The sequence below is a fragment of the Polyodon spathula genome, chromosome 15 (genome assembly GCF_017654505.1).
Source record: "Polyodon spathula isolate WHYD16114869_AA chromosome 15, ASM1765450v1, whole genome shotgun sequence".
In the NCBI taxonomy this organism is placed as follows: domain Eukaryota; kingdom Metazoa; phylum Chordata; class Actinopteri; order Acipenseriformes; family Polyodontidae; genus Polyodon; species Polyodon spathula.
This window is the reverse complement of record NC_054548.1, coordinates 32,284,288-32,311,315: the sequence shown is the minus strand read 5'-3', so window position 1 is coordinate 32,311,315 and position 27,028 is coordinate 32,284,288. Positions and strand designations below refer to the sequence as shown.

The window sequence follows — 27,028 nt, the reverse complement described above, 5'->3', positions numbered from 1 at the left end:
AGCAACTACAGATATGTTTGCATTGGCAGCAGGAATTTGTAACGACTTCACTGAAAACAGCATTGCCTGTTTCAAGCTAAACGTAAAACAATACATGGACAAGCAGCTGTTTCTAACAAAAGCACGGTGTCAGTGGACACAATACACGTCAAACAAGCCTGTCAAATTTGGGATCAGGTTTTGGCTGGCAGCGGACCATACCCCTACCTGTGCAAAAATGAAACTCGTCCAGCTGGTCAGAGACTGGGTGGCAATGTGATACTTAGGCTGATGTAACCGTGCTTAGGAAAAGTGATGAACGTTACCAATGACAATTTTTATTTCACTGTAATTAGCAAAACAGTTGAAGAAAAAAAAAACACAGCCTAGTTGGAACAGTAAACAAAGCAAGAAGAGAGTTCTCCGTGAAAGCAATCACCGGTGTCCAGTTGCTGTATCTTACAATGTACTGGACATGGCAGCCGTCAATTTCTTCATTTTGTACAGTGTATGCACAGTGGACAATATCATCTTATGATGCTAGCCATGGAGCTTTGGCAGAAACATTTCAGTCAGAAAGCTACAAAGCGGCAGAGAAACGCAGCTCAACCTGTATACAGTGCGCATCAAGTGACACATGCAAAAGAAAACAATGACAGGTAACTAAATGCAAATGCAAATGCCCAGTGTGAAAGAGCAGTATTGGTAAATGCACACGACAAGCTGATAAGCGTTACATCTGTGTGGATTGTGCTAATATGGGGGCTATTTTGAAGTATGTTTCCTTGAATGCACATTCCTGTTACACAATGTGAACGGAGTTATGTTCTTTTTTTATAAGTAATGATTTTGATTTTACAGTTCTGTATGTAGGTCTACATATAACCAGTTTACAGCTGGTTACACAATATGTGTTTCTGCTATGCAAATGATAGATATAATGTTCATAAATAAATATTTGGAGTTGTATCTGATAGTTTGCATATCATTTTTATATCGAAGCTGTTTAAAATGTACCTGTGAAAATGGCTACTGCTGGCGGTTCTAGGTAGTAGCATAAACCCTGTGGTTCTAGTGTTAAACAAGGAACTATATTCAGTGCAGGCAAATTGTTCCCTCGAGTACTGATCCAGGGTCAATGAGAGAAAAACACAGAAAACGATTTTCAGAATATAATAGTACAAGGTTATGGCTAAGGTTAAAGTTAGGGTTAGGGTTTGGTTAGGTAGAATTAGGTACAGTTTGCCTTCCCACTATTAGGACTTAATGACAAGGTATTTTTTGTTTTTTGTTTCTCTCACTGATCCTAGATCAGTACTTAGGGGAACAATTTGCCCGGCGTACTACATTCTAAATTTTCAGCAAAAGCTGATCAGGCATGGATGTAAGCTTAAAAAATTTACTCATTTCAACAACTTCCAGGTGGCGCAGCGGGCTAAAGCTGTGTACTCTTCATGTTGCAAGTTCAACCACAGTAATTAAAAAAAAAAAAAAAAATATATATATATTTTTTTTTTCTGCGAGATATGCTGTTCTAAAACATAAATACATTGTTTAATATAAATGGTGTGGATATCAAACTGCTTGCGTTCCCTGCTTTATTTTGACCTTGACCAACGTGTGGAATCACATGATTGGTAGATGTCCAGTTATTTAGCTTTTCTGTTTGAATAGTCACTACACGCTTAAAAAAGTAAATGGAAGAGGAAGAAGACTAACAATTTTACCTTAGTTTGACGACTTATATCTCATTGTGTAAAAGAGGTATTTACACTTTTTTTTACAGATGGTAATTCTAAGTGATTTAGTTTTGCTGCTGCAACATGGTGAAAATACCAAAACTCTTGGAGCTGTATAGAGACTCATGGTAGTTTCAAACATGTTTTTCTAACTTGTACGAGGAACTATCGTTCCTCTCAATTCCAGTCATTTGTGTTAGAAAAATCTATATTTTAATTGGCGTTTCGGTACTTTAAGATTTAGGACTTCACCACTGGCCATAACCCACTATTTTCATTAGTGACGTTTCAACCTATGTGCGTAACATACATCAAATAAGCTATGAAATAGTTTTAAAATATTTTAATAAAACACAGCAGTTCCCAAATGTTCAACTTGTATTGGCACATTGCAATAACATAAAATGTAATTTACTAAAGCATATGTTGTCCAACAACGTCTTGTGCATCTGACAGTTGTAAAGTTACAAAAAATGTATATTTCTGTGCACCAATTATTTTTTTTTATCTCAGTATAATCTCTAGAACACATTTGACAGGCAAAGCAACAAAGCACAAAAGTCTACATCAGTTTGCTGTTCCTATGTATTACAGGTTTACTGCATAACTTTACTCCATGAAAAGGTGCTGTTGCATACAGAGGTTTGCATTCAGCAGCTGTGTGTGTTTAGTGCGTTGGCCACCAGTAATTTAGAGAGTTGAGAGCTGCGACAGAGTTCATAAAACATGTTCTTGCTATTAAATACTGTACAACAGTTACATTCAATACCGGATATCGGATGTGTTTTATTTATTTAAAGAGGAACTGCACACATTGGAGGGATATATTAAAATGGATGTACGGATGTAGGATTCAGCCGAATCCGAACCCTGCTCAAAAAGTAGGTATTCGGGTCAAATCTGAAACCGAATCCTGGATTCAGTGCATCCCAAGATAGAACCGAGATCCAGAACCATATTAAAAAGTAGCTGGATCACACGTTTCTATATGGGTAGGGTAAAAAAAAAACCATGAATTGGCCGGCTGGTAGGTCCAGGTAACTGTACTAACTGTAAGTCAGTGCACTGAAGGCACTTCACCTTGTATTAGCTTAACCTACACAATAGTTCCTTTGTTTTTGTATTTCTTGTATAATTTTTGGCGGGAATTTTTTTTATTTTTTGTTTGGCTCTCTGGGATATCCTAACTAGAACAGAGGATCTAACAATCCTCAAGATGTACTATTTTGAAAATGTATAACAACCAGTACTATACTCTAACCACCAATTCAAGGGGAGAAAACTAAACTAAACTATGGACACATTTAAACAAATTTATTATTTTGTATTTCTCACAGTGTTTTATGTAACAGCCAAGTCACACCAGCATTCTGGCAATTTCAATGTTATGCAAGTCCTCCGTCTTTCAAAGTATTTCACAAGTTTATAAGCTTGCTACATCATACAGTGTTCATCTCTGTTTGTTTCCTTCCTTCCCCCAGATGCAAGTTATTACACAGGCAGATGCTGAAGCCAGTCCTGGGGGTGGCAGCCCAGCCCCTGCCGAACCACAGACACCAATGGATGCTGATAAAGAAGCAATATACAGGTGCAATACTGGGATTTCAGGAATGTGAACGTTATCTATTTTGTTACTTAATGTTAACGTGGGATATAAAGTTTGCACCAATTAAGGTGTTTGCTTCAAATGGACCAGAAGCATCACACCTTAGTTGTTTCTAGTCAGGTTAGACAAAACATCTCCACAGCAAATCACAATGCGCTTTGTGTACTATAACTTGTTTGATATTCTGTTTATTACCAGGCATCCTCTCTTTCCATTGTTGGCATTACTTTTTGAGAAATGTGAGCAGTCAACCCAGGGCTCAGAGTGTATTACTTCTGCCAGTTTTGATGTGGACATTGAAAACTTTGTCAGGATACAGGAAAAAGAAGGAAAGGCATTTTTCAGTGAAGATCCAGATCTAGATAATTTGGTAAGTGCAAGGTCACCTTTAAATAAAATGATATCTAAGAAGAGAAGTTGATATTCATATTTATTGTAGGTGTCTCCATTCTGTAGTTATTTTAGTGCAAATATGATTGTTTTTAGTTTTTTATGGTGTTTACTGAAAAGAAAAATATGTAGAAAACCAAAAAATGCTTTTTGTGGAAAAACATAAGATATCTAATAATTTAAAAGGTTAATTACTTGGAGTAGTAAAAAAGGAACAGTTGACAATCATGTCTATTATGTTTCATGAGGTAATCAAAAGTTGATTACCTTGACCTACAGCCACAATGTGTACAAGTAAAAATGTAAATAGACATGTGCACAGAAGGTACGTATGGACAAGTGACACTGTATATATCCAGTTTGTGATACTGTCAATTATTTTGGTAAAGAGTGTCCTTATGAAGTTGGAAATGTGTTTACCTAGATATCATCAAAAATAGTCTTCTCTTTATCCTTCTGCCATGTTAAATGTCTGTGCAAGATCATCATCTTACAAAATAAAAATACAAATTAAGACTGATACATGTTTTCCTGTTAAAACATCCTTATATCTAAAAATATTTTTGTTAAGTTTTAATGGGGTTGTAACAGGAGACCTGCACTGACTCTCTGGGCACATTCATAGTGCTGCGGGAAGAGGTAAAGAAAAGTAAAGAAGAAAGTATGATCCATTTGTCTGTTTGCACCATTCTATTAATGTGACACTACAGATTTTGACAACTCTCTTTGTCACCATATGAGTTTGTAGCTGCATTAAAATTGAAGTTTAGGGCTGCCACTTATGTTAGTTAATTGTAGATGTAAAGAAAGCAGATTAAAATGATAAAACATAACACAGAGTTATGTTCCTGTTTCTCCCCAAAATGTGTCTTTTAAGCATCCTCGCACAATTCCAGGAAGCTCTGTTTTATTTATCTATCTATCTATTTATTTATTTATTTATTGATAGATAAACCATTTGAGATTCAGGCTTTTTTACTTGTAACACTAAATACACATATCTCTGGCAAAATGTGTGACTGACTAGTTGTGCAACTTTACCATTTAAAAATGATAAACACCACACAAACATCACATTCATCTCGAGAAATACAGGTTGATTTTACAAGAAGACTTGACTGGCATAGAGACCACTAGGAAATAAATAGTAATACAGCTTGTATATGAAGCTAACATCTGCAGCATTTTACACTCATTTCCACATTGCAACTGATTTGAAGTTTTCCTTGCTTTATGTTATAGATCAGTATGTCATAGGTCCAGGTATCATAGATCGGTTTGTGGTTGCAAGTTGTGATAGTGACAGCAACTTCACTGTAAACAGTACAAGCAGATAGAACACACAGATTGCAGTGGTACAGCTCTACAATCCATTTGACCTGATTTTAAAGTTATGAAAGCTCAAATCCATATGAGCTTGAGTATTGGAAAATTTATCGAAGGGATGTTTTTTTTCTCATTCTGTAAACACGTTGTGATGCAAAATCCCTGATGATGCAGACTGTGATGGAGAGGTATTGTTTGCACCCCTGCTAGGTTCAATAAGTATGTAGAGCTTTCCCATAGACAATGCAAAAAATAATGTCTAAACTTACACAAATTTGAAAATGCTTGTTAAATGTGATATGATCTGTTTCCCCTGTAGATGGTGAAAGCTATTCAGGTCCTGCGCATACATCTGCTAGAATTGGAAAAAGTGAATGACCTCTGTAAAGACTTCTGTAGTCGCTACATTGCCTGTCTGAAGACGAAAATGAATAGTGAAACATTGCTAAGTGGAGATCCAGGCAGTCCTTATTCGCCTGTACAGTCACAGGTAAGCTGTGTGTACATTTGTGCACTTTTATAATGATGTCATGTTGTAATAGTGATCCCATGGATACAGTTGTTAAGCTGATTGTCTCAAAACAAATGTATCAACTATTTACCAACATGTTTTCTAATTTACGCTTTAAACAGTTTTGTAGTTACAGGTCTAACCTAACACTGCAAACTTTGATCATCAAAAGGTCTTGGTGCATGGTATCCTTGATGTTGCATCTAACTTTTAATTTAGGATTTGTCTTTGTGTCTGATTTTTTTCATTTTTATATATATATATATATATATATATATATATATATATATATATATATATATATATATATATATACACACACACACACACACACACATACACACACACACACACACACACACACACACACACACACACAGTACCAGTCAAAAGTTTGAGTACACCTGCTTGAAACCAGGTTTTTCATGATTATCTATGCTTTTAACTGTATAAACTTGTCTATAAACACTTAATATTTCATTATATGATATGTGTACTTATATAAGCTGATAATCATAAGTGAATTGCATTCAAAAATTTTATTTTTAAATGAAAATGTAAATCTTGTCAATTTCAATGAAATGGTCACCCAAAGCAAGGGGATTTCAGTCTGAAGCCCAAGTCAGTTAAAAGTCTGAACTGTGTATAACACGGTGTTAGAACACTGGCCTCAGTATAACAGTGTCTTTGTTAGATGTTCTCTGAGTTAACTAGCATGTTACCTAATTAACCTTTTGTCACCAATTATTGTTAACAGGGGAGGGTCCATGATTACTATAAATATAGGTAGCATAGGCACAAGTTTGTCATTCCAGAATGTAAGCAGAAAATGGCAAAATACTCTCAGTTAAGCAAAGAAAAAATTACTTTAAGAAATGAAGGTCAATCTTTAAGACAAATCGCAAGAACTTTGCAAGTGTCTGTAACTGCTGTGGCCAAGACCATCCAAACGATTTGAAGAAACTGGCACTCGTGAGGACCGAACAAGGTCAGGCAGGCAAAGGGTGACCTCAGAATCAGAGAACAAGTTAATTCGAGTCACAAGTCTGTGAAACTGGCGATTAACTGCCCCCGAAATACAAGCTCAGCTAAATGCTACTAAAAGTACAGATGTTTCAACATCAACTGTTCAGAGGAGGTAGCGTGAAGCTGGCCTAACTGGAAGAATTGCTGCAAAGAAACCATTGTTAAGAATGCAGAATAAGAGGAAGAGACTTGCCTGGGCCAAAAAACACTTAAACTGAACGTTTGAGGAGTGGAAGCCGGTCTTATGGACCTATGAGTCAAAATTTGAAATATTTGGGTCCAACCGCCGAGTATTTGTAAGACATAGAGAGGGTGAGCGCATGAGTTCTGCATGTGTGGTTCCCACTGTCAAGCATGGAGGAGGCAGTGTCATGGTCTGGGGTTGCTTTGCTGGTGTTGGTGATCTTTACCAAGTCCATGGCAAGCTCAAGCAGCATGACTATCATAGCATACTTCAGAGGCATGCCATTCCATCAGGATTACGGCTAGTTGGGCAGTCCTTCATTCTTCAGCATGATAATGACCCGAAACAAATCTCAAAGTTGTGCAAGAACTATCTGGCGAAGAAGGAAAGTGAAGGACAACTCAATCTAATGACCTGGCCTGCCCAGTCTCCAGACCTCAATCCCATAGAACTTGTATGGGACGAACTGGACAGAAGAGTCAAAGCAAAGCTACCCACAAGTGCCCTACATCTCTGGGAATTGCTGCAGAAGAGCTGGGAAGACATGTCGGGTGATTTCCTGCTGAAACTTGTTAACCGAATGCCTCGTGTTTGTGAGGCTGTTTATTAAGGCAAAGGGTGGCTATTTTGAGAAATCCAAGATTTAGAGACAATTTTCAATTTTCTTGAACATTGCTTTGATACTCCTTATGTTTTGTTTTGTATATTGTAACATGTGTTTTCATTTTCACGTATTTACAGAAATGTATACGACGTAAAACATTGTCAATTATGAAAGAAACCTTGTTTCCAGCAAGTATACTCAAACTTTTGACTGGTACTGTGTGTATGTATATATATATATATATATATATATATATATATATATATATATATATATACAGTGCCTTGCAAAAGTATTCAGACCCCTGACCAATTCTCTCATATTACTGAATTACAAATGGTACATTGAAATTTCATTCTGTTCGATATTTTATTTTAAAACACTTAAACTCAAAATCAATTATTGTAAGGTGACATTGGTTTTATGTTGGGAAATATTTTTAAGAAAAATAAAAAACTGAAATATCTTGCTTGCATAAGTATTCAACCCCCACACATTAATATTTGGTAGAGCCAGCTTTCGCTGCAATAACAGCTTTAAGTCTTTTGGGGTAAGTATGTACCAGCTTTGCACACAGTGTTGGAGTGATTTTGGCCCATTCTTCTTGGCAGATTTGCTCCAGGTTGTTCAGGTTGGTTGGACGACGGTTGTGGACAGCAATTTTCAAATAGCGCTGCAGATTCTCAATGGGATTGAGATCAGGACTTTGACTGGGCCACTGTAGGTCATTCACCTTTTTGTTCTTGAGCCATTCCAATGTTGCTTTGGCCTTGTGCTTGGGATCATTGTCCTGCTGAAAGGTGAATTTCCTCCCAAGCTTCAGTTTTTTAGCGGACTGAAGCAGATTCTCTTGCAGTATTTTCCTGTATTTTACTCCATCCATTCTTCCTTCAATTGTAACAAGATGCCCAGCCGCTGCTGATGTGAAGCATCCCCACAGCATGATGCTGCCCCCGCCATACTTCACTGTAGGGATGGTGTGTCTTGAGGCATGGGCAGTGTTAGGTTTGCGCCACACATAGCGCTTTGAGTTTTGGCCAAAAAGCTCTATCTTGGTATGCTCTTGATATGGTTGACTGGTGCACCATTACTCCACTCCCAGCCACTGAACTCTGTAGCTCCTTCAGAGTGATTGTTGGCCTCTCAGTGGCTTCTGTCACAAGTCTCCTTCTTGTTTGAGTGCTGAGTTTTGAGGGACGGCCTTTTCTTGGCAGTGCCTGGGTGGTGTGATGCAGCTTCCACTTCCTGATTATTGATCCAGCTGTGCTCACTGGGATATCCAAACACTTGGATATTATTTTGTACCCTTTCCCTAATCTATGCATTTCTATTACTTTATTTACTCTAACTTCTGTAGAATGCTCTTTGGTCTTCATTTTCCTTCAGATTCACAGCCTTACCAATGATCCTTCAACAGCGGGGTTTTTATCCAGAAAATGTGACAGCAACTGGTTCACAGGTGGAGGCCAATGGTAAGGTAATTGTGTCCTAGTTTTTTTATTTTTCTTAAAAATATTTCCCAACATAAAACCAATGTCACCTTACAATAATTGATTCTCAGTTTCAATGTTTAAAAATAAAATATCAAACAACGAAATTTCAATGTACCATTTGTAATTCGGTAATATGAGAGAATTGGTCAGGGGTCTGAATACTTTTGCAAGCAACCTGTACGTGTGCGTGTGTGTGTGTGTGATTTTCACATATTTCAAACCTAAAATGTTATTAGAGCTTAATCTAAGTCCTAATAATACATAAAGATAACCTGATTAAACAAATCACACAAAAACATGATACTTTTTCAACATTTATTTGTCCACAACTGGTGGCACCCCTCGAGCAGTAATGACTTCAACTAGCGTTTCCTGTAACTGTTGGTCAGTCTCTCGCATCGTTTTTGAGGAATTTTGGCCCATTCCTCCTTACTGAACTGCTTCAACTCTGTGACATTTGAGGGCTTCCTTGCATTGACAGCTCGTTTCATGGGATTTAGGTCCGGACTTTGACTAGGCCATTCTAAAACACTGAATTTCTTCTTCTGCAGCAGTTCTTTTGTAGATCTGCTTAGGATTATTGTGCATGCATGATCCACTTACCTTCAGCTTCAGCTCACTGATGGATGGCCTGACATTCTCCTCTAGAATCTTCTGATGGAATGCAGAATTCGTGGTTTTCTCAATGATGGAAAACCGTCCAGGTCTTGAGGCAGCAAAGCAGCCCCAAACAATCACACTCCCACCACCATGCTTGATGGTTGGGATGAGGTTCTTCTATTCAAACGCAGTGTTTTTGGTTTTCACTAAACATAACATTTCTCATTGAGGCCAAAAAGTTCTACCTTTGACTCATCTGTCCTGAGAACATTGTTCCAGAAGTCATGTGGATCATCTGTGTGCTCTTTGGCGAACTTCAGACGGACAGTAATGTTCTTTTTAGAGAGCAGTGGTGCCAGAAAATCTAAATGTAAAACTAAATTGCCAAAATGGTTTAATAGATCAATTAAATAAAATACTCAGCGAAAAAGGCACTTTACAGAGCGTTAAAAAGGGACCAAAAACAAAGTACGCAGAAAAAATACACGGAACTGCAAACGCAAGTCTAAAGGAAGTTAGTAGCCAAGAGAGAAATAGGGGGCTAAAACCAATTCCAAAATGTTTTTCCAATATTACAACAACAAGAAAACATTCAAAGAGGAGGTTAACTGTCTAGGAGATACAAATGACAAAATCATAGATGAAGAAAAAAACAACAAATATATTAAATGATTACTTTTCACAAGTTTTTACAAAGAAGGATAGGAACAACATGCCCCACATGTCAACCAGTTCCTATCCAGTTTTAAATAACTTTAGCATAACCAAGGCAGAAGTGTTAAAGGGACTAGGAGCTCTTAAAATAAACAAATCCCCTGGGCCGGATGAGATCCTCCCAATAGTACTCAAAGAAATGAAAGAGTGCAAACAAGAGCGACCAGAATTATTCTGGGTTTAAAAGGCATGTCATATGCAGACAGGCTAAAAGAACTGAATCTATTCAGTCTTGAACAAAGAAGACTCCACGCACACACCTAATTCAAGCATTCAAAATTCTAAAAGGTATTGACAATATCGACCCAATGGACTTTTTCGACCTGAAAAAAGAAACAAGGACCAGGGGTCACAAATGGAGATTAGACAAAGGGGCATTCAGAACAGAAAATAGGAGGCACTTTTTTTACACAGAGAATCATGTGTGTCTGGAATCAACTCCCCAGTAATGTGTTGAATCTGACACCCTGGGATCCTTCAAGAAGCTGCTTGATGAGATTCTGGGATCAATAAGCTACTACAATCAAACGAGGAAGATTGGCTGAATGACCTCCTCTCGTTTTGTAAACTTTCTTATGTTCTTATGCTTCCAACCTAGGTTGGGGCACTGTCTGCAGGGCATGTGGGTTATGGGAGGGTCTTCACATAAATGTTTTTGAGATGTTGACAGTTCATCTGGCCCTGCAGCACTTTTCCTGCGAGATACAACGGAGACACTGGTTGACCAGCACTACCAGGGCAGTCTCCTGGTCTCAGTTGTGTTGGCTGAAAACTTTTGCTATGTGCTCACTAACACCTGCTTTCAGTAAGAGCAGTTCACCTGCCAGGGGTGAGGAATTGGGCAACACACCTTCTTTTAGAGGTGGCTCCAACAGTTTGAAATGGCGACTTGACCCGGAGCTTGTGAACCTCACCTGGGAGAATTTCTGGTGCATGGAGATAGATCTCTTCGCGACTCAGAAGTCCACCCATGCTCCCCACTGGTATTCCCTATTGGAGAGCGGCCCAAGACTCTGCTCTATGCTTTTCCACCATCGCCATTACTCAAAAATGTCTTTATCTTGACAATGTCGATCCAAGGGCCTTTTTTGACCTGAAAAAAAAGAAACAAGGACCAGGAGTCACAAATGGAGATTAGACAAAGGGGCATTCAGAACAGAAAATAGGACGCACTTTTTTTACACAGAGAATTGTGAGGGTCTGGAATCAACTCCCCAGTAATGTTGTTGAAGCTGACACCCTGGGATCCTTCAAGAAGCTGCTTGATGAGATTCTGGGATCAATAAGCTACTAACAACCAAACGAGCAAGACCTCCTCTCGTTTGTAAACTTTCCTATATTGTTATTACCGCTGTTTCCACTGTACGTGAAGAAGGAAAGGCAAAGCCGGGCTCTGGCACTGTTAGTAGGTTCGAAGTGGCCCAGGAGTTACTGGTTTGCATCACTGGCACAGCTCCTGTACAATCAGCTGTGAGAGTTGCCAGCCTGTCGTGACCTTCTGAGCCAAACACAGGAGATTCTGGGTGTGTGTGTGTTATTGGGTGGCATGGAGGGAGTTACAATCCTCCCTGCCAAAACGTGTGTACAAATAAGGTGATCACGGGTGTTAGCTTGCTAAGTGTTGGATTTGATGTTGATGAGACGTGGAGGTTTTCATTTTACATGCTGTCTTGTCTTGTTGATGTATTTACTTCAGTATCTTGTCCTGTAGTAATGTATGTGTTTTTATACCCTTTTGTTTTGGCCCTTGTGCCATTTGTTTTGTTCTTGTCTTTTGTGTATTATTATTAGAATTATTATTATTAAACGTGCGCACTGGCATCGCTTTCTGTGTTTGAGTCTCACTTCCTGGTAAGCAACAGCCGTGCCAGTGACTCTTTCTTGTCACGGGCATCCAGACCCAGCAGGCCTGCAGCTGGATACGCTTACAAGACTACCTTTCAAGCCCCTACGTTTTACAAAGCTTTCCTGCTTGCTGTTGCTTCCGCCAAGTGTGTAGGTGAAATGCAAGCATTTTCAACTCCAAAAGCCTGTCAGTTTTTGCAACCTCTTGCCTTGCAACTTGGGCATTATTTCAGGGCGCATCTGTCTCAGACATTTTCAAACCTGCAGTATGGGCCAGCCTCATACTTTTACCAGATTCTACCGACTGAATGTCGTAGCACAGCAGAACCCTGGTTTTGGGATCACACTTTTAACACACTTCATTGTGTTCCACTTTAAGTCCTGGGGTAGTTAGCCACACACCTTAATTGAACGTCTGGCGTTTAAATGCTACGGTTACTCAGTATAACCTTGCAATATATACACTGTACGAGGACCCTCCCTCACCATACTGTAGACCGTATGTCATCGGTCTTTCTTAGCACATCAGGAATAGTTACATTGCATACTTCAAAGGGAATGTTAGTTTATTATCATAACCCTGGTTCCCTGAAATAGAAAAGTAACCACTCTTCAAGGTCGCTGCGTTCACTCCAACAAGCAGCCCTGAAGAGAAAATGTCACTCATCCCTATGAGACAGCTGTTGATATTTCTGGGGAAGGAGTCAACACCTGAGGCAGACAAGGTTCTTAAAGGAGCAGCTTTGATATAAGTGCTCAGGTAATTCGAGCTATAACAGAATATATCCCATTCAGTAATGGTTACATTTCTTTTTCAGGGAATCACGGTTATGATAATGACTTAACAAACTATGTAATCACATTTAACAAATTCAACAGTGCTTTTATTCAATGTCACTTTAATAGTTTTTTTATATTTTTTTATAAATTTAGTCTGAAAAATTGGATTTTAGGGAGTGCATCTGTGATGCTCTCAACTTAATAACCAAATGCAGCTGTTCAGAAGATTCTAAACAAACAAAGATGTGGTTATGTCAGAGTAAGAATATAGTATACAAGAATTTTGCATGATCATATACTTTTGATTCGATATTTATTGAATTTTATTTAAAAAAAAAAAAAAAAAACTGTCAAAATGGTGTTAAACATTCATTTTTAAATATTATCCCCAAAGTCGGATGAAGGCTTACTTTGAAGCTGCTTTAAGTTTTAACTGTATAAAACATATAGAATCAAACACATAAAAGTAGCTGAATTAATAATTTTATTGTACATTTCGTATTACATTTTAGATTTTTCAGACTTGAATGAAGATCAAACATTTGGAATGCAGTATTTGCTGAATTAGAGTAAAAAGACTATTGAAGTGGCAAAATTGTATTTCTAGAAAAAATCATGTAAAAAAGGAGACTAAGCTCAGGTTTCAGTGTTCATGCATTGCTTATTTTATTTTTTCATCTGTTTTTATGCCATCAGAATTCTGGCCCTTTTGCTGGTACTCTCAGTCCCCAGGGAATTGTGGTTCCTGCTTCAGCACTGCAGCAAGGGAATGTAACCTTTGCAACAGTTAACCCAACACAAGTTGTTGCAGGTAAGATTTTTTGTGAAAATTCAAACTGCTATGAAAAAAAGAACAACAAAGTAAAATGCACATAAAGCATAATGTTGTGTGCATCTATTTTAATACATTTGTATTACCACTAGTGGTAGCACTACCATTTCTTCTGTTGAATATACTTTGGTTATTTTCTTGTAGTTTATACTTTGTGTTCTGCATTTGTGGTTTATTCCGAATTTTACCGAAAAATGACAGGATTTTTTTTTTTTTTTTTTTTTTTTTTTTTACTGAACCTCGGTTTTTACTAATTTTATACCTGATTTTTTGTCTACTATTTAATATTTTCCCAGTACTATTTTGTAGGAAATACACAGTATTTAGATTAAAATGCTGTTTTATTTTGCCGACATTGTAATAATCAGACTTACATTACAACCTAGCATACAGTAGGTACGTTTAGACGTCAGAGGATCAAATGATGTTCAAACATCGCACATTGGTTCACAAACACATTATCACTTAAAGTCAATTAAAGTCTGATCATTGTGGTGCTGGACGTAGTAACTAGTTTTATCAAAAACTAAACTGAAATACTTACATGAAAATATAATGTTTTTAGTTGATGAGGAATGGGGAGAAAACATAAAAAAAAGTATACAAAAAGCCAAATAGCAGTAGTGGGCCAGATGAGGCAGAGGATGCATCTCGTTACAAATACTGCTGCATTGAGGTACATGTTTGCACTGACAGAATAAAATAACATACTGAAATTAAGTGGCACATTAAACTAAAACAAGAAAGTGAACTGAGAGACAAGCAATCAATTTCTGCAGCTTTTACACATGCTTTAATAAACTTTGTCAGAGAGCTGTGCTTTGCTGGACAGACACTGTTTATTGCAGAGTGGTATGTATTGGTAACTTTGTGCGACATACTGTCCATCAGCTAAAACACTGCCTAACGCGGACAACCTTAGTCATAAATATTTGACAGAAAATGATGATGCTTTAGTTACGAAACACATTGATGGAAATGTCCAGCGTGGTTTTTGACTTGTCTCTCGATGGCATGGTCCAGTTCTGTCAATTTTCTTTTCTTTTTATGATTTCAAAGCAAAAAACCTGACTTGTGCTGATGTTATGTGCATACCTTCTGCAGATACTATTTCCATCAGCACAGCGATTAACCAGCAGATTACCAGCTAACTTGGTAAAATAGCCTCTACTTGCACAGATTGTGCTTCATCAAACATTCCAGGGACATTAAACTTAAATTAAATTAGAAACCAGAACTGCTAAGCATCATTTTCCACATGTAAACTGTAAAAAATCCTGGGAATTTGTTTCTAAAGATAAAAACCGAAAATGCAGAACACTGTTTATACTTCAATATGGAATATGCAGATATTTCAAAGATAATGAAAATGAAAAGGTACTGCTGCTTAAATAAGGCGACAATTGAGGTCCCCTCGTCACGTTAAAAGATAAAAAAAAACAGTACTATTGAATAACAGTTGACACAGGAAGCATTTATTGGTACACTTTTAAATTCTAAGGAAATTACAAGCTCACCAGTGCCATCAATCAATAATATAAACACACTTACCATTTTACTTTAAACACAAAAAATTGAATCTGTTCAGTCTTGAACAAAGAAGACTACGTGGCGACTTAATTCAAGCATTCAAAATTCTAAAAGGTATTGACAGAGTCGACCCAAGGGGCTTTTTCAGCCTGAAAAAAGAAACAAGGACCAGGGGTCACAAATGGAGTTTAGACAAAGGGGCATTCAGAACAGAAAATAGGAGGCACTTTTTTACACAGAGAATTGTGAGGGTCTGGAATCAACTCCCCAGTAATGTTGTTGAAGCTGACACCCTGGGATCCTTCAAGAAGCTGCTTGATGAGATTCTGGGATCAATAAGCTACTAACAACCAAACGAGCAAGATGGGCCGAATGGCTTCCTCTCGTTTGTAAACTTTCTTATGTTCTATGTACTCCTTTGTAAAATTAAAAAAAAAAATATTCGTACCAGTTTGTCTTTGAGTTAGTCTTTTTTATCTGGATGGCTATTGCCAAACTCGTGACCCGACCTTATCGTTTTCGGCATCTTTAAGCAGCTTGTTCAGTCTTAACAATGCACTGGAAATTGAAGTAAACTGCAGCTACGTTTCAACATGAATGTGACAGTGTGCTTCGTTCAACCTTGAACGATGTACACCAGAAGCAGTTTTATTGAACAAATATGTTTACGTACGTTTAAAGGAAAATTGCCTGTATTGATGATTATATATGATAAGTGTATTGATTTGGTTATCAAACAAACAGAAAAAGCCTTGCATGTTTTTTGCCCCGACCCAAGTGTACATCTATAAATTCTCCGACAGCATTGCAAATTTGTGTTTTTCCACGTTATTCCACAGCAAACAGATTCCTATGATCCCTGGTGATAAATATGCTCAATACAGTAGTATTGCATCACGGTACAATGTAGATAAATAAAATATTCTATTAAGAAACATTTAACTTTTGTGTTTATTATTTTCCTGTTATACCCTTGTTGTAGCCATAGAAAATCATATTTGAGTAGAACTGCTGGTCATGGCTTTGAGAATTGAAATGATTTAATCAACATGGTGGCTTCAAGCGACAAAGATGTTTGGCAGGACTTTAAAATAGTTTCTGGTGAGGAAATACTTCTAATTTAAATTTACTATAATGTGAATGAGTCTATGGAAGACCATCACACTTCAATCATTATGCTGAGAGAATGCAGCAACAAAAATCAGACAAACAAAACTAATTTCAATACATGCACAGTAAATAAAGCTACCTTAAAAAAAAATAAACTGATCATAAAAGCATATGAGTTAAAGCAGCTTCCAGATTTTGTCAGGAGTATCCTGCTTATTCCAGTTTCGCAATGGTTTGGGACCTCAACTAACACTTTCATTTGGCTGTTTTAGTGAGTTTAGCACCATTATTTATTTTTTCATTAGGTCTACATAGAGTAATTCAACAGCCTCGACAGACTCAACAACAGCTTTTTTTAATTACAAAACTTTCAGCTTAAGATGTATTTTTTTCATTAAAACATGTAGGTTAGGGCAGTTGTTCTCAATCTGTGGTCCTCAGACAACTGGTGGTCCACCGGCTCCCTTCAGGTGGTCTGTGGAAAGGTTACATAATTACGTGAAGGAAGTGGCAGCATAGTTTATAGGCCTTAAAAACTCAGAAAATGCATACATAGAGAATATCTCCAAGTTAAAAAAAAAAAAAAAAATAGTTTGAAGTGTCTGAAATATATTAATACGGAGTTTTCATGTATTGAGCATCCTTGCACACAGCACAGCAGCTTGTAAAGTAAGGGAACACTACAGGGCGTGCGTTGTGTTGCATTAACATACTGCTGTAGTTGGGTTGGAGGCACAAAGCAAAGCAACACGACACATAAGCCCTGGAGTGTTCTGCCTATAAAACTGACGCAATAAAAAATAGTGTCTTTATCTAAAATATTGTGTTAGCAGTGTTAGTGACCAAGCAGTTAAAAATGACAGTATTTTTTATTTTTTTGGAGATAATGAAGATACAAAAATGAGGCCAAGTTCACTAATCACGCATTACTACTGACCTGGAGACGCTAATACAAAAATTAATTATTGCCATTTTTAAATGCTTGGTTACTAACAGGCCATCATTGTGCTTTGTCAGCACTGTTTACGGAGTGATTGAGACCAGCACCGAGGAGAACATAGCACAATTCAGTATTCTTGACCAGCCGAATTACACACTGAAACATAGACTATTCAGATTTTCAAGACAAACAGTTTTTAAGTCGATTTACCATTTATTTATATGTCATTAAATCAATAAAAAAACACCAGCTGCCAAAGCATTTTTGTTTTCTTCTGTTTCAATAAGTTGTTGACTTGATAAATGTTTTTATCTCTTGCTTTTTATTTTTTCTTTTTATTCTAGCCACTTGTCCACTGTCATGCCTGACAAAAGGAGTGTCACTCATTTTTTAAAACTTTAAAGACTAGAGACTTCTCACAACAATGTATTTTTTTGCGAGTTTAATATGTTTGTATTGATAATTTATTAATTGAACTGTGCTTCGGCAAAATACCGCACAGTAAAAAATCATCAACAGCCAATCAGCGTGCAGTATCCAAACATTCCGTTTTATAAATAAAGCTTTTAGGTTAAAGCTGTAGATTCGTAGCTTTGACTATGCTGGTACCTCATGGATGTATTGTAATTGCACAGATTATTAATTCACATAAATGAAAAGTAAACTAGTACCGTTTAAAATAACTTTGCTTACAGAAACAGGCCCACCCATCGCATTAAAACAAACAAAGTTGTCTACGGTTATTCTTAGTATTATAGTGTTTTTTTATATGCTTTTTTTTCAGTCAGCTATACTATTTACTGTGTGGTCCGCTGAGAAAAAAAAATTCAGGTGGTCCATGAACAAAAAAGTTTGAGAACCACTGGGTTAGGGTATGCACTGTTTGAGTATGCCTGTAGTACCTTTCATCAACACACCTTAATAGCCAGACTAAGTATAAAGCTGCAGTTATCCCTACCGAGGGCAGTCAGGTAAGTCTTGTCATAACTTATGATTTATGTTACCATATTAAAATTATTAAGGAATGTTAATATGCACAGTTTACTTGCAGCAAAGTATGCGATGAGCTCCCAAAAACTGCAGTTTAGTGCTGAAACTGCCAACGCTTTTCACTGTCAAAACAAAAACGGGTTTTGGTTCGATTTTATCTTTTGTTGTTATTGTTCAGTTTGGAATTGTATGCAAAAGTCAGTTTCGTTTTGGGAAAAGCATAACCGCTGCATCTCTACCGGTACCTCTAACGGTCATTTTCTCAGCACAGGAAAATAGACTAGCAATAATACATCTAAAAGTAGAAATTCAATTTAGAAACATCATTAACATTCCTTAATTTGTAAATAAAGATTTAATGACCTTTTATAGAAAAGGATTCTAATTACTCTCAACTCTCTGCAGCCACAGTAAAACATGCAAAACTGTCTTTTTATAAATAGGTGGCACAGTGTATCACCCTGTGACTGTCGTTACACCACAAGGCCAAGTAGTAACACAGGCTTTGTCACCAGGGACAGTGCGCATCCAGAATACACAGGTGAGTTTCTAAAATACACTTCATACATTTGACACTGGCAGTGTGTGTGTGTGTGTGTGTGTGTGTGTGTGTATTGTACTGGAAGTATATTGTTTATTCTTGAAGTTGTGTTTTAGGGTTTGAATTTACAATATTTGATATATGTTTTAGTTACAATAATGCTGTTAACATCGTATTATACACCCCTGCAGTAGAGAACCTGTTGTGCTGTAACAGTGATTTAGTTCCTTCTTCTGGTTTGGGACATGATCCTGCAGTCATTTTTCACTTATTTGTTTTTCACCATTCATACAGTATTTGAAAATATTTGTTTTACAAGAAGTCTACATGATATAGATTATAAATTATGATAACTGGGAATAGTTATCACAATGTATCTCATGCAACTGCCTGGATTGATCTATAATTGGAAATTAAGAGTGCATTATGCTTTAAATATTGATGTTATTATTTGGTACTAGCTGTTGAAGATAATTTAGCAAAGGCAATATATTTTATTATTTTATTACTCTGAAAGCTTTTCTAAAATGTAGTTGTGTTCTTCAGAATTAATTATCATTTCATGAACTGTTTTAACATATTGTCCTTTACTTTTTACATTTTTGAATGAATTCAAGCTGCAGCTTGAATTATATACAGTCATACCACTGTTTAGTCAGTATTCAAGAGAATAGAAACGCAATTATTCCTATTATAAACCTCACAGATTGTCAGTCAGGTTAATATGAGCTTTAATATCTTAAAGCAGTCAAATATGATCAGGAAAAATGACATAAAATGTATTTTATAAAAGGTCCTACACACATTTTCCTTTTAGTTATCATCTGTTATATCTTTAAATAGCTCCAGCTCCAGTTAAATCAGGATCTGAGTATCTTGCATCATGAAGATATGTCCTCCAAAAACAAACGAGGAGTGCTGCCCAAGCAAGCCACCAATGTAATGAGATCCTGGCTGTTCCAGCACATTGGAGTAAGTACCACTGAAAAGTACCCTTTTTTTATGTTTGACCTTGGTGCTGGATTGATGCACTGGAGACTTCCTCAACAAAGGTCTTGGGCATTACCACTAATTAACCACCCTCTAGGGCAGTGGACAGCAATTAAATTTGACGGTGAGCTAAATGATCCATGGGCAGCCGCAGAGCGGGCCACTTGCAATACTAACCCCCCGCCCAAAAAAATGTGTAGCAGCATGGCACAAGGCGTACCGTCTGTCAATAAAAAAGCTGGTCAAGCCGGTTGAAAACAAACCAAAATGAAAAAAGAAGAAACAATTGTGTTAGTATGTCTTTGTAACCTCCAAATAAATATTAGTAAAATAATGTAGCATCTGTATTGTATCTGTTAAGAGACAAATTAGTTTAGTTCAACATTCCGATATTTTAGAAGTGAAACATAACTCAAAATGGCTCCTAACAATGACAGACTTTATTGTGCAGCTGAAAGACAATTAAAGTGTTCGCTTTGACAACTTCAGCATTCCCAGGTACGTATCGTTCTTGCTTGTGATCTGTTTTCAATCAACCCGATGGTGATTTCTTATCCCATGCGAAGCAGGTGTTCCCACAATCGACGAAGCAGCTCTGCAACTAGAACTAATATAAGATTTGCAGGCATCATTGTTGCTGAAAACTGAATTGAAAAAAAAACTGCTTCTGTTTGTGCTGTCCATGTTTGGATCTATTCCACAAGTAATGCAATATTAAAAACAGATGCATGAAACGGGCTGACACAAGAATCTTTGGAGGACTGCCGTCACGTCTATCACACCTGGTGTTCTAAAGCTGATCGCAGAAGGAAAGTGACATTTTTCTCATTAAATTTGTCATAACGCAGTGAAGCATTTAAAATAAAAATGTATGCTACTTTTGAATTTTGTTTGATGCTATTCTGCGTTCCTGTCTATGTAGGAAACTGACATCTCTCACTGAATTTGTCGTAACGCAATGAAGCATTTAAGAAAAAAAAGTATGCAACTTTTGAATTGTGTTTTATGTTATTCTTTTATCATCACAATCAGCTAGTACTGTACTTCGATACTGGAATCGATATTGCAAAACACTTAATTTTGTGCTTACTCGCATGAAATAGATGAAGGTCATATGGGGAATCCCCCATGACAGCCCCCTTGTGGTAATATTAAAGTGAAGTTTCACTCTTGCTCAGCCCTTGATACCGCTTGCCAAGGAGGTATCCACCATTTGGTGACCACTGCTCTAGGGCATGTGCAACAGTTTTCAGTAGTGCGGCTCTCCCAATCATTGGTCTCTTTGAGAAACTGCCAAGAAGTAATACCAGTTGTGATGTGCATGTTCTTATTTCCCCTTTATGGTACCCCTTGCGGGGGAATGCCTTATGTATGCAACACTTAATACATCATAATCAGCAGAATATGGAAGCGCATATCCATCCATTTGTACATGTTAATACTGTAATTGTAGGTTACAGTGCTCTACCTTTTCATGATGCTGATTGCTCTAATTTCATTTACATTTTTTACAGCTATAGCGGTGCTGTATTTCAAATACCCAAATAACCCAAATTTAAAGTTTAAAAAAACAAGATACAAAAGAAAGGGGGAGGGGGCATGGTAATGTTACTTGTGCTATTAAATGAAATGAAAGCAGTCTAATGAACACAGACGGCTGGAAGTAATCAAGGTTTTTTTTTTTTTTTTTTTTATGAATCGCTGAGTGTTGCTATTCAAAGTTGAAAGACCCATCAGCACACTCATATGACTAGAAAATGGTGGAACTAATCAAAGGTCATCATGTGCATGCCTAGCTAATCATCAAAATGCCAAAGAAAATCTGGCAAGTCACAGTAACACTTTGTTTACAGTCTGACATGGCCAAGTAAACTTGCTCTGGAAATAATAAAGGGAAAAATCTTACATCAACAATCAGTTATATCCTATTAATGGGGATATTTTTCCTAACTCGACAGTAATATTTCATCAGACATTTGAAGGGATTAAACCTGTTTCAGAAATTGAGACTTTATAAGTCAGTTCTGAAATTGTAGTAGTATTGGAAAGCAGTGGGGGGGGGGGGGGGGGGGGGGGGGGGGGCATTATGTTTTTAAATAATATTAGATTTAAATATTCTCTATAACCCACAATATGTTAGGGTTAATTGTGTTGTGCTGTTAAGCTCATTAAAAAATAGAACCTACAGTGTTATAAATCTATTTTTATTCATTGCACAAAACAACATTTAAGATAACTTTTTAAGTTTGCAACACAAATTGACATCTTCTATTCTAGGCATTGCAGGACAAGCAAGGAAAGTGTGGAGTCTCCCCCGGTACCCATATGTGTAATAGTTGGTCTGCCTCCACTATTGAATAAGTTAATAAAATAAAACCAAACAACGAAATATATACGATTTCACTTATTTTAAGATAGTATAGATATGTAGACATATTTTTCCAATGCCACATTATTGTATGTCTAAAACATTGACAAAGTGAATATATACAGTGGAGGCAAACTTAACGTTATCTTAATTTTGTTTTTTGCAATGAATTTCCATTGTTTTTGTGATGGTACTTCACTCTGTGGGTTGGATCTATCCAGCCCTTGTAAAGTTGGCCTTAAGCCCAGTAATGAAGACCCTGTTGTATTGTATTTGTTTTCTTTCTGTTTTCACTACACTGCCTTATCAGTTTGCGCTGCATATTTTGCACTGTAATATTTATGCTGCCAGTGGAGATGCACTTTGTGTTTTATATTTCACTACAGAACTGCTTACCTAAATGTGATGAATCTTGGTTAAGACATTCTTTAGCACAAATTCTTCAAGATAATCAGAATATGAGAGGCGCCTATCTTTAAATGCATATGTATGTCACTCTCACAGTTTTTGCTAATTCAAAAGTATTCATACCTGACAAGGAAAATTAAATTAATAGCTAGTTGAGGCAAATGTAACAATAACCTATTTTAACCCTTTGTGGTCCATTTATTCAGTGCCTGTCAGGCACACCAGGTCCATTTTATTTTTATATGCGCTGTTTATTTTACATGCAGTGTTTAAAAATAATTTTATTCAAAGTAAAACAGTTTTAAAAGGCACTGCATATTAACAGGACGCTCAGTACCGTATCTCCAGCCCTGCCCCACCCCTTGTTTGCTGTATTTATCACATGCCTCTTCATAGTCGTGCATACTGATAAATCACCTCCTGATCACTCGTTTTATCACCAAACTCCTCAGTAATCGGCCTGTGGCATAGCACAGCTCTGCCCTTTAGAAATTGGCAGGGATGGGGTTAAATTCCCCAACCTGCCTGGGTTCATTGTGTTCAGGTGGCTGGAGTTGAGTAGATGATTAGTTTAATTAATGATCAATCAGCGCCCAGCCACCTGACATAAAAGGAGGCCTCTGCTTCTCATTTGGGAGGAGGGAGCTGAGGAAACAGGTTGGTGTTTGTGGTTTTTGTGATTTGTGAATTCTACATCCAGTGAAGGCATTGCCCAACCTGGAAACCTTTGTTTGTGTAAGTTTGTTTTTTGTACTGTTTCTTTTTGTTTAAATCCCTTTATTTTGCCCTTGTGCACTTTTATTTTGTGTTTATTTATAATAAAAGTATATTTTTTTGAACTGCAGACTGTCTCTGGGCCTCTATCCACTCACCAGCCTGTCACACGGCCCAAGTCATTATTTTATTACTATAACATCTCAAAAAGCTTGGCAAATGTCTGTGATATCCTTTGAGTGCTGGATGAGGACGCAGCTATCTTGTTTCTTTGTCTGTGGTACTACATGTATTGGCCAGATCCTCCCCTTTTTCTTTCAGCTCCTATCGGTCTCACTTGACCATTGAGATGTTTTCTCTGCTTTTTCCGGAGAAATAAACGACTAGAGACCTGTGCTTAAGGTGTTTTTGATGTCTTACAGGGTCCGACATCGGACTGGAAAGGGAAAATTGTAATGTTGGACCGGTCGACATATGACTGCAAAGGGTTAAATGATTAGGATATTTGTCAATGAGCTTTTGGCATGATTTTTACCATTCTTCAACGCAAAATTGAACATTCTTAAAGTGTATAACAGGATTAGGCATAAGATGATTGCTGTCATTACCAATAACTTATAAGTAAATATGGAACATAGTACAGAGCTATCTGAAGATATTAGGCAGAATATCATTTATTGTCATAAAGCTGGAGAAGGAGGCAAAAAGATTCCCAAGCATTTGAGTATCCCAATTTTGACTATTGTTTCTATTATCAATGAGTACAAATCTCATAGTTCTGACACAACGCTGCCTCAGTCTGGAGTTAAAAAGGTTCTTTCATCAAGAACAAGTAGAATATTTGCGAGGAAGGTTAATAACAATCCGAGACTGACTGCCAAAGATATTCAAAGTGAATTGACTGCAAGTGGGACTGGGGTTTCCATTTCAACCATGTTGCAAGGACAGTTGCTTAAAGTTTGCAAAACGGTATTCAATGATTGATATGAATTCTGGTCAAAGGTTTTGTGGAGTGGTGAACTATTTGGTCATGCTAATAGTCGTTACATTTGGAGAAAATCTGGTGAGGCGTACAAAGAAAAGAACACCATACCTACTGTCCAGCATGGAGATGGTAATATCCTTCTGTGGGACTGTTTTTCCTCTAATGGCATAGGAAATTTTGTTCCAATACATGGTAAAATGGATTCCATAGCAAACCAAAAGATTGGCGAATCACCTGAAACCCTCCTCTACAAAACTTGGTGTGGCAGGCAGGCCCGTGGATAGAGGCCCAGAGACAGACTGCAGTTCAAAAAAAATACAAATTTTATTATAAATAAACACAAAATAAAAAGGCACAAGGGCAAAAATAACGATGTTTAAACACAAATAACGAAACAAAAAGCAAAACTTACAAAAATAAAGATTTCCAGGCTGGGCAATGCCTTCACTGGATTTAGAAAATTGAGAAATCACAACCAACAAAACACCAACCTGCTTCCTCAACTCCCTCCTCCTAAATGAGAATAGGCCTCCTTTTATGTCAGGTGGCTGGGCGCTGATTGATCGTTAATTAAACTAACCAACTAATCAACCCCAGCCACCTGAACGTAATAAACCCAGGCAGGTAGGGGAAATTAACCCCATCCCTGCCAATTTCTAAGCTCTGCCACACACCTCCCCCCATGTACAACGTACACCGGCCGTAATCGGCCAAGCGATGCGGAGAAGCAGGCAACCCCAGGCGATCCAAATGCGTCATCCCTGAGTGGAGCGGGTGTGGCATTCCTGAGCAGTGCAAGGCAGGCATCCTTGGGCCATAGCTCCTCCCTCTCTGGACTCTGGGAGCGGCGTCTCCTCCCTCTCTGGGCTCTGGGAGCGGCGGCTCCTCCCTCTCTGGGCTCTGGGAGCGGCGGCTCCTCCCTCTCTGGGCTCTCGGGAAGCCATCTCCACCCTCTTTGTTGGAGTGACTGGGGCATCTCCCATGTCTACCGCCAGGTAATTAACCACCATGAGGGCAACCTCTGGGAAGGACGCCGGGTGGTGTTGTTCCTCCCACTGTTCCCACCTCTCCCCATGTTGACGCCACAGCGTGTTGATAACTATGGGGAGATCGTGGACAAGGTCTGCCTCAGGGTGCATCAACCAGTCCCAGATCTCCTGGGACGGTGGTGAAGGTGGTGGTGCTGGAGGTAGTGGGGTGGCCCCTGGTGCCCAGGGTGAACACTGCACTTCTTTCTGGGCCTGGTTGTAGGGGCATCCTGCCCAGTTGTGGCCGTCCTCCTCACACCGGCCACACCAGTTTTCCGGTGGCACGTCTGGGCAGGACCGCCAACGATGGTCCTCCTTCCCACACCAGGAACACCAGGGGAAGAGGCTGGCCGGGTCCTCCAGCGGTGGCTGCAGCAGCTTACATTTCTTCAGCTGCTGCATCTCCTTCTGCCTTTGCCGCTGTCTGCTCTTCTTTCCCATTTAAAAAAAAAAAAAAAATTATTCCAAAAATTCAAAAAAAATAAAATTAAATACTGCTCTGAGCACTATCCCACTTCTAAAACCAAATGTGGCAGGCTGGCGAGTGATAGAGGCCCAGAGACAGACAGCAGTTCAAAAAAAATACAAATTTTATTATAAATAAACACAAAATAAAAAGGCACAAGGGCAAAAATAACAATGTTTAAACACAAATAACCAAACAAAAAGCAAAACTTACAAAAATAAAGATTTCCAGGCTGGGCAATGCCTTCACTGGATTTAGAACATTGAAAAATCACAACCAACAAAACACCAACCTGCTTCCTCAATTCCTTCCTCCCAAATGAGAAGTAGAGTCCTCTTTTATGTCAGGTGGCTGGGCGCTGATTGATTTTTTAAGTTAATCATTTAATCAACTAATCAACCCCAGCCACCTGAACATAATAAACCCAGGCAGGTAGGGGAACCCCATACCTGCCAATTTCTAAACGGCAGAGCTTTGCTCTGCCACACTTGGTTTAAAGCTCAACTGGACATTCCAACATGACAATTATCCAAAGCACACATCAAAATCTGTGTCAGAATGGTTACATTTGTCAAAGTCCCGATCAAAATCCAATTAAGAATCTTTGGTATGAGTTGAAGAAGGCTGTGCACAAAAGAAGTCCTCAGAATTTGAATGAACTGGAACAATTTTGCGTTGAAGAATGGTCAAAAATCACTAAAGAATCATGCCTAAAGAGGTTATTGTTGCTAAAGGTGCCTCAACTAGCTATTAATTTCGGTGTATGAATACTTTTGAATTAGCATTTTTTGGAGTTTTGCCAAAAAAATTGTAGACGTCTATTTCGTGTAACTTTTTTCATCATCCACAAAGCAAAACTTCTGCACAAAAGATTTTTCATAAAATTCTTTGTTTTTGAGAAATTTCTAGAAATTATACATTTCCATTAGGGTACGTAAACTTCTGACTACAACCCTAACCTTAACCCTAACAGGCTGTAGAAATTCATATACCAATATAGCTTATACAATAATACAAAGACAAGCCCATATAAGGTATTTCTCCTTTTACCCAGAAGTTTGTTCACTCTTGCTTACACAGCATCTCTCAACAAACTTTAACTCAAAAAGTGCACAACAGAGACTTGACTCGGGAGCCCTCTTTTTTAAATAATACCTTATATATATATATATATATATATATATATATATATATATATATATATATATTTATTCAGACTTTACAGAATGTGAATTTCATACATTTTTGTAAATCCTCCGTAAAATGAACATTGTTAAACCATATTAAACTTGTGACAAAATAAATTGGTTTAATCTGTAGTATTTTTGA

At 37.7% G+C, this 27,028-nt stretch overlaps 1 protein-coding gene across 3 annotated transcripts in view; it reads left to right on the top strand.

The window, feature by feature from the left end:
• LOC121327925 (homeobox protein PKNOX1-like) overlaps positions 1–27,028 on the top strand; it is a 109,419-nt gene that overhangs the window by 63,508 nt on the left and 18,883 nt on the right. For all 3 annotated transcript variants that reach the window (XM_041272280.1, XM_041272278.1, XM_041272279.1), the window contains exons 3-8: positions 3,200–3,306; positions 3,523–3,694; positions 5,360–5,530; positions 13,494–13,608; positions 18,643–18,740; positions 19,584–19,712. In XM_041272280.1, the coding sequence (XP_041128214.1) occupies positions 3,200–3,306; positions 3,523–3,694; positions 5,360–5,530; positions 13,494–13,608; positions 18,643–18,740; positions 19,584–19,712 (792 nt within the window). The remainder of the gene's footprint in view (positions 1–3,199; positions 3,307–3,522; positions 3,695–5,359; positions 5,531–13,493; positions 13,609–18,642; positions 18,741–19,583; positions 19,713–27,028) is intronic.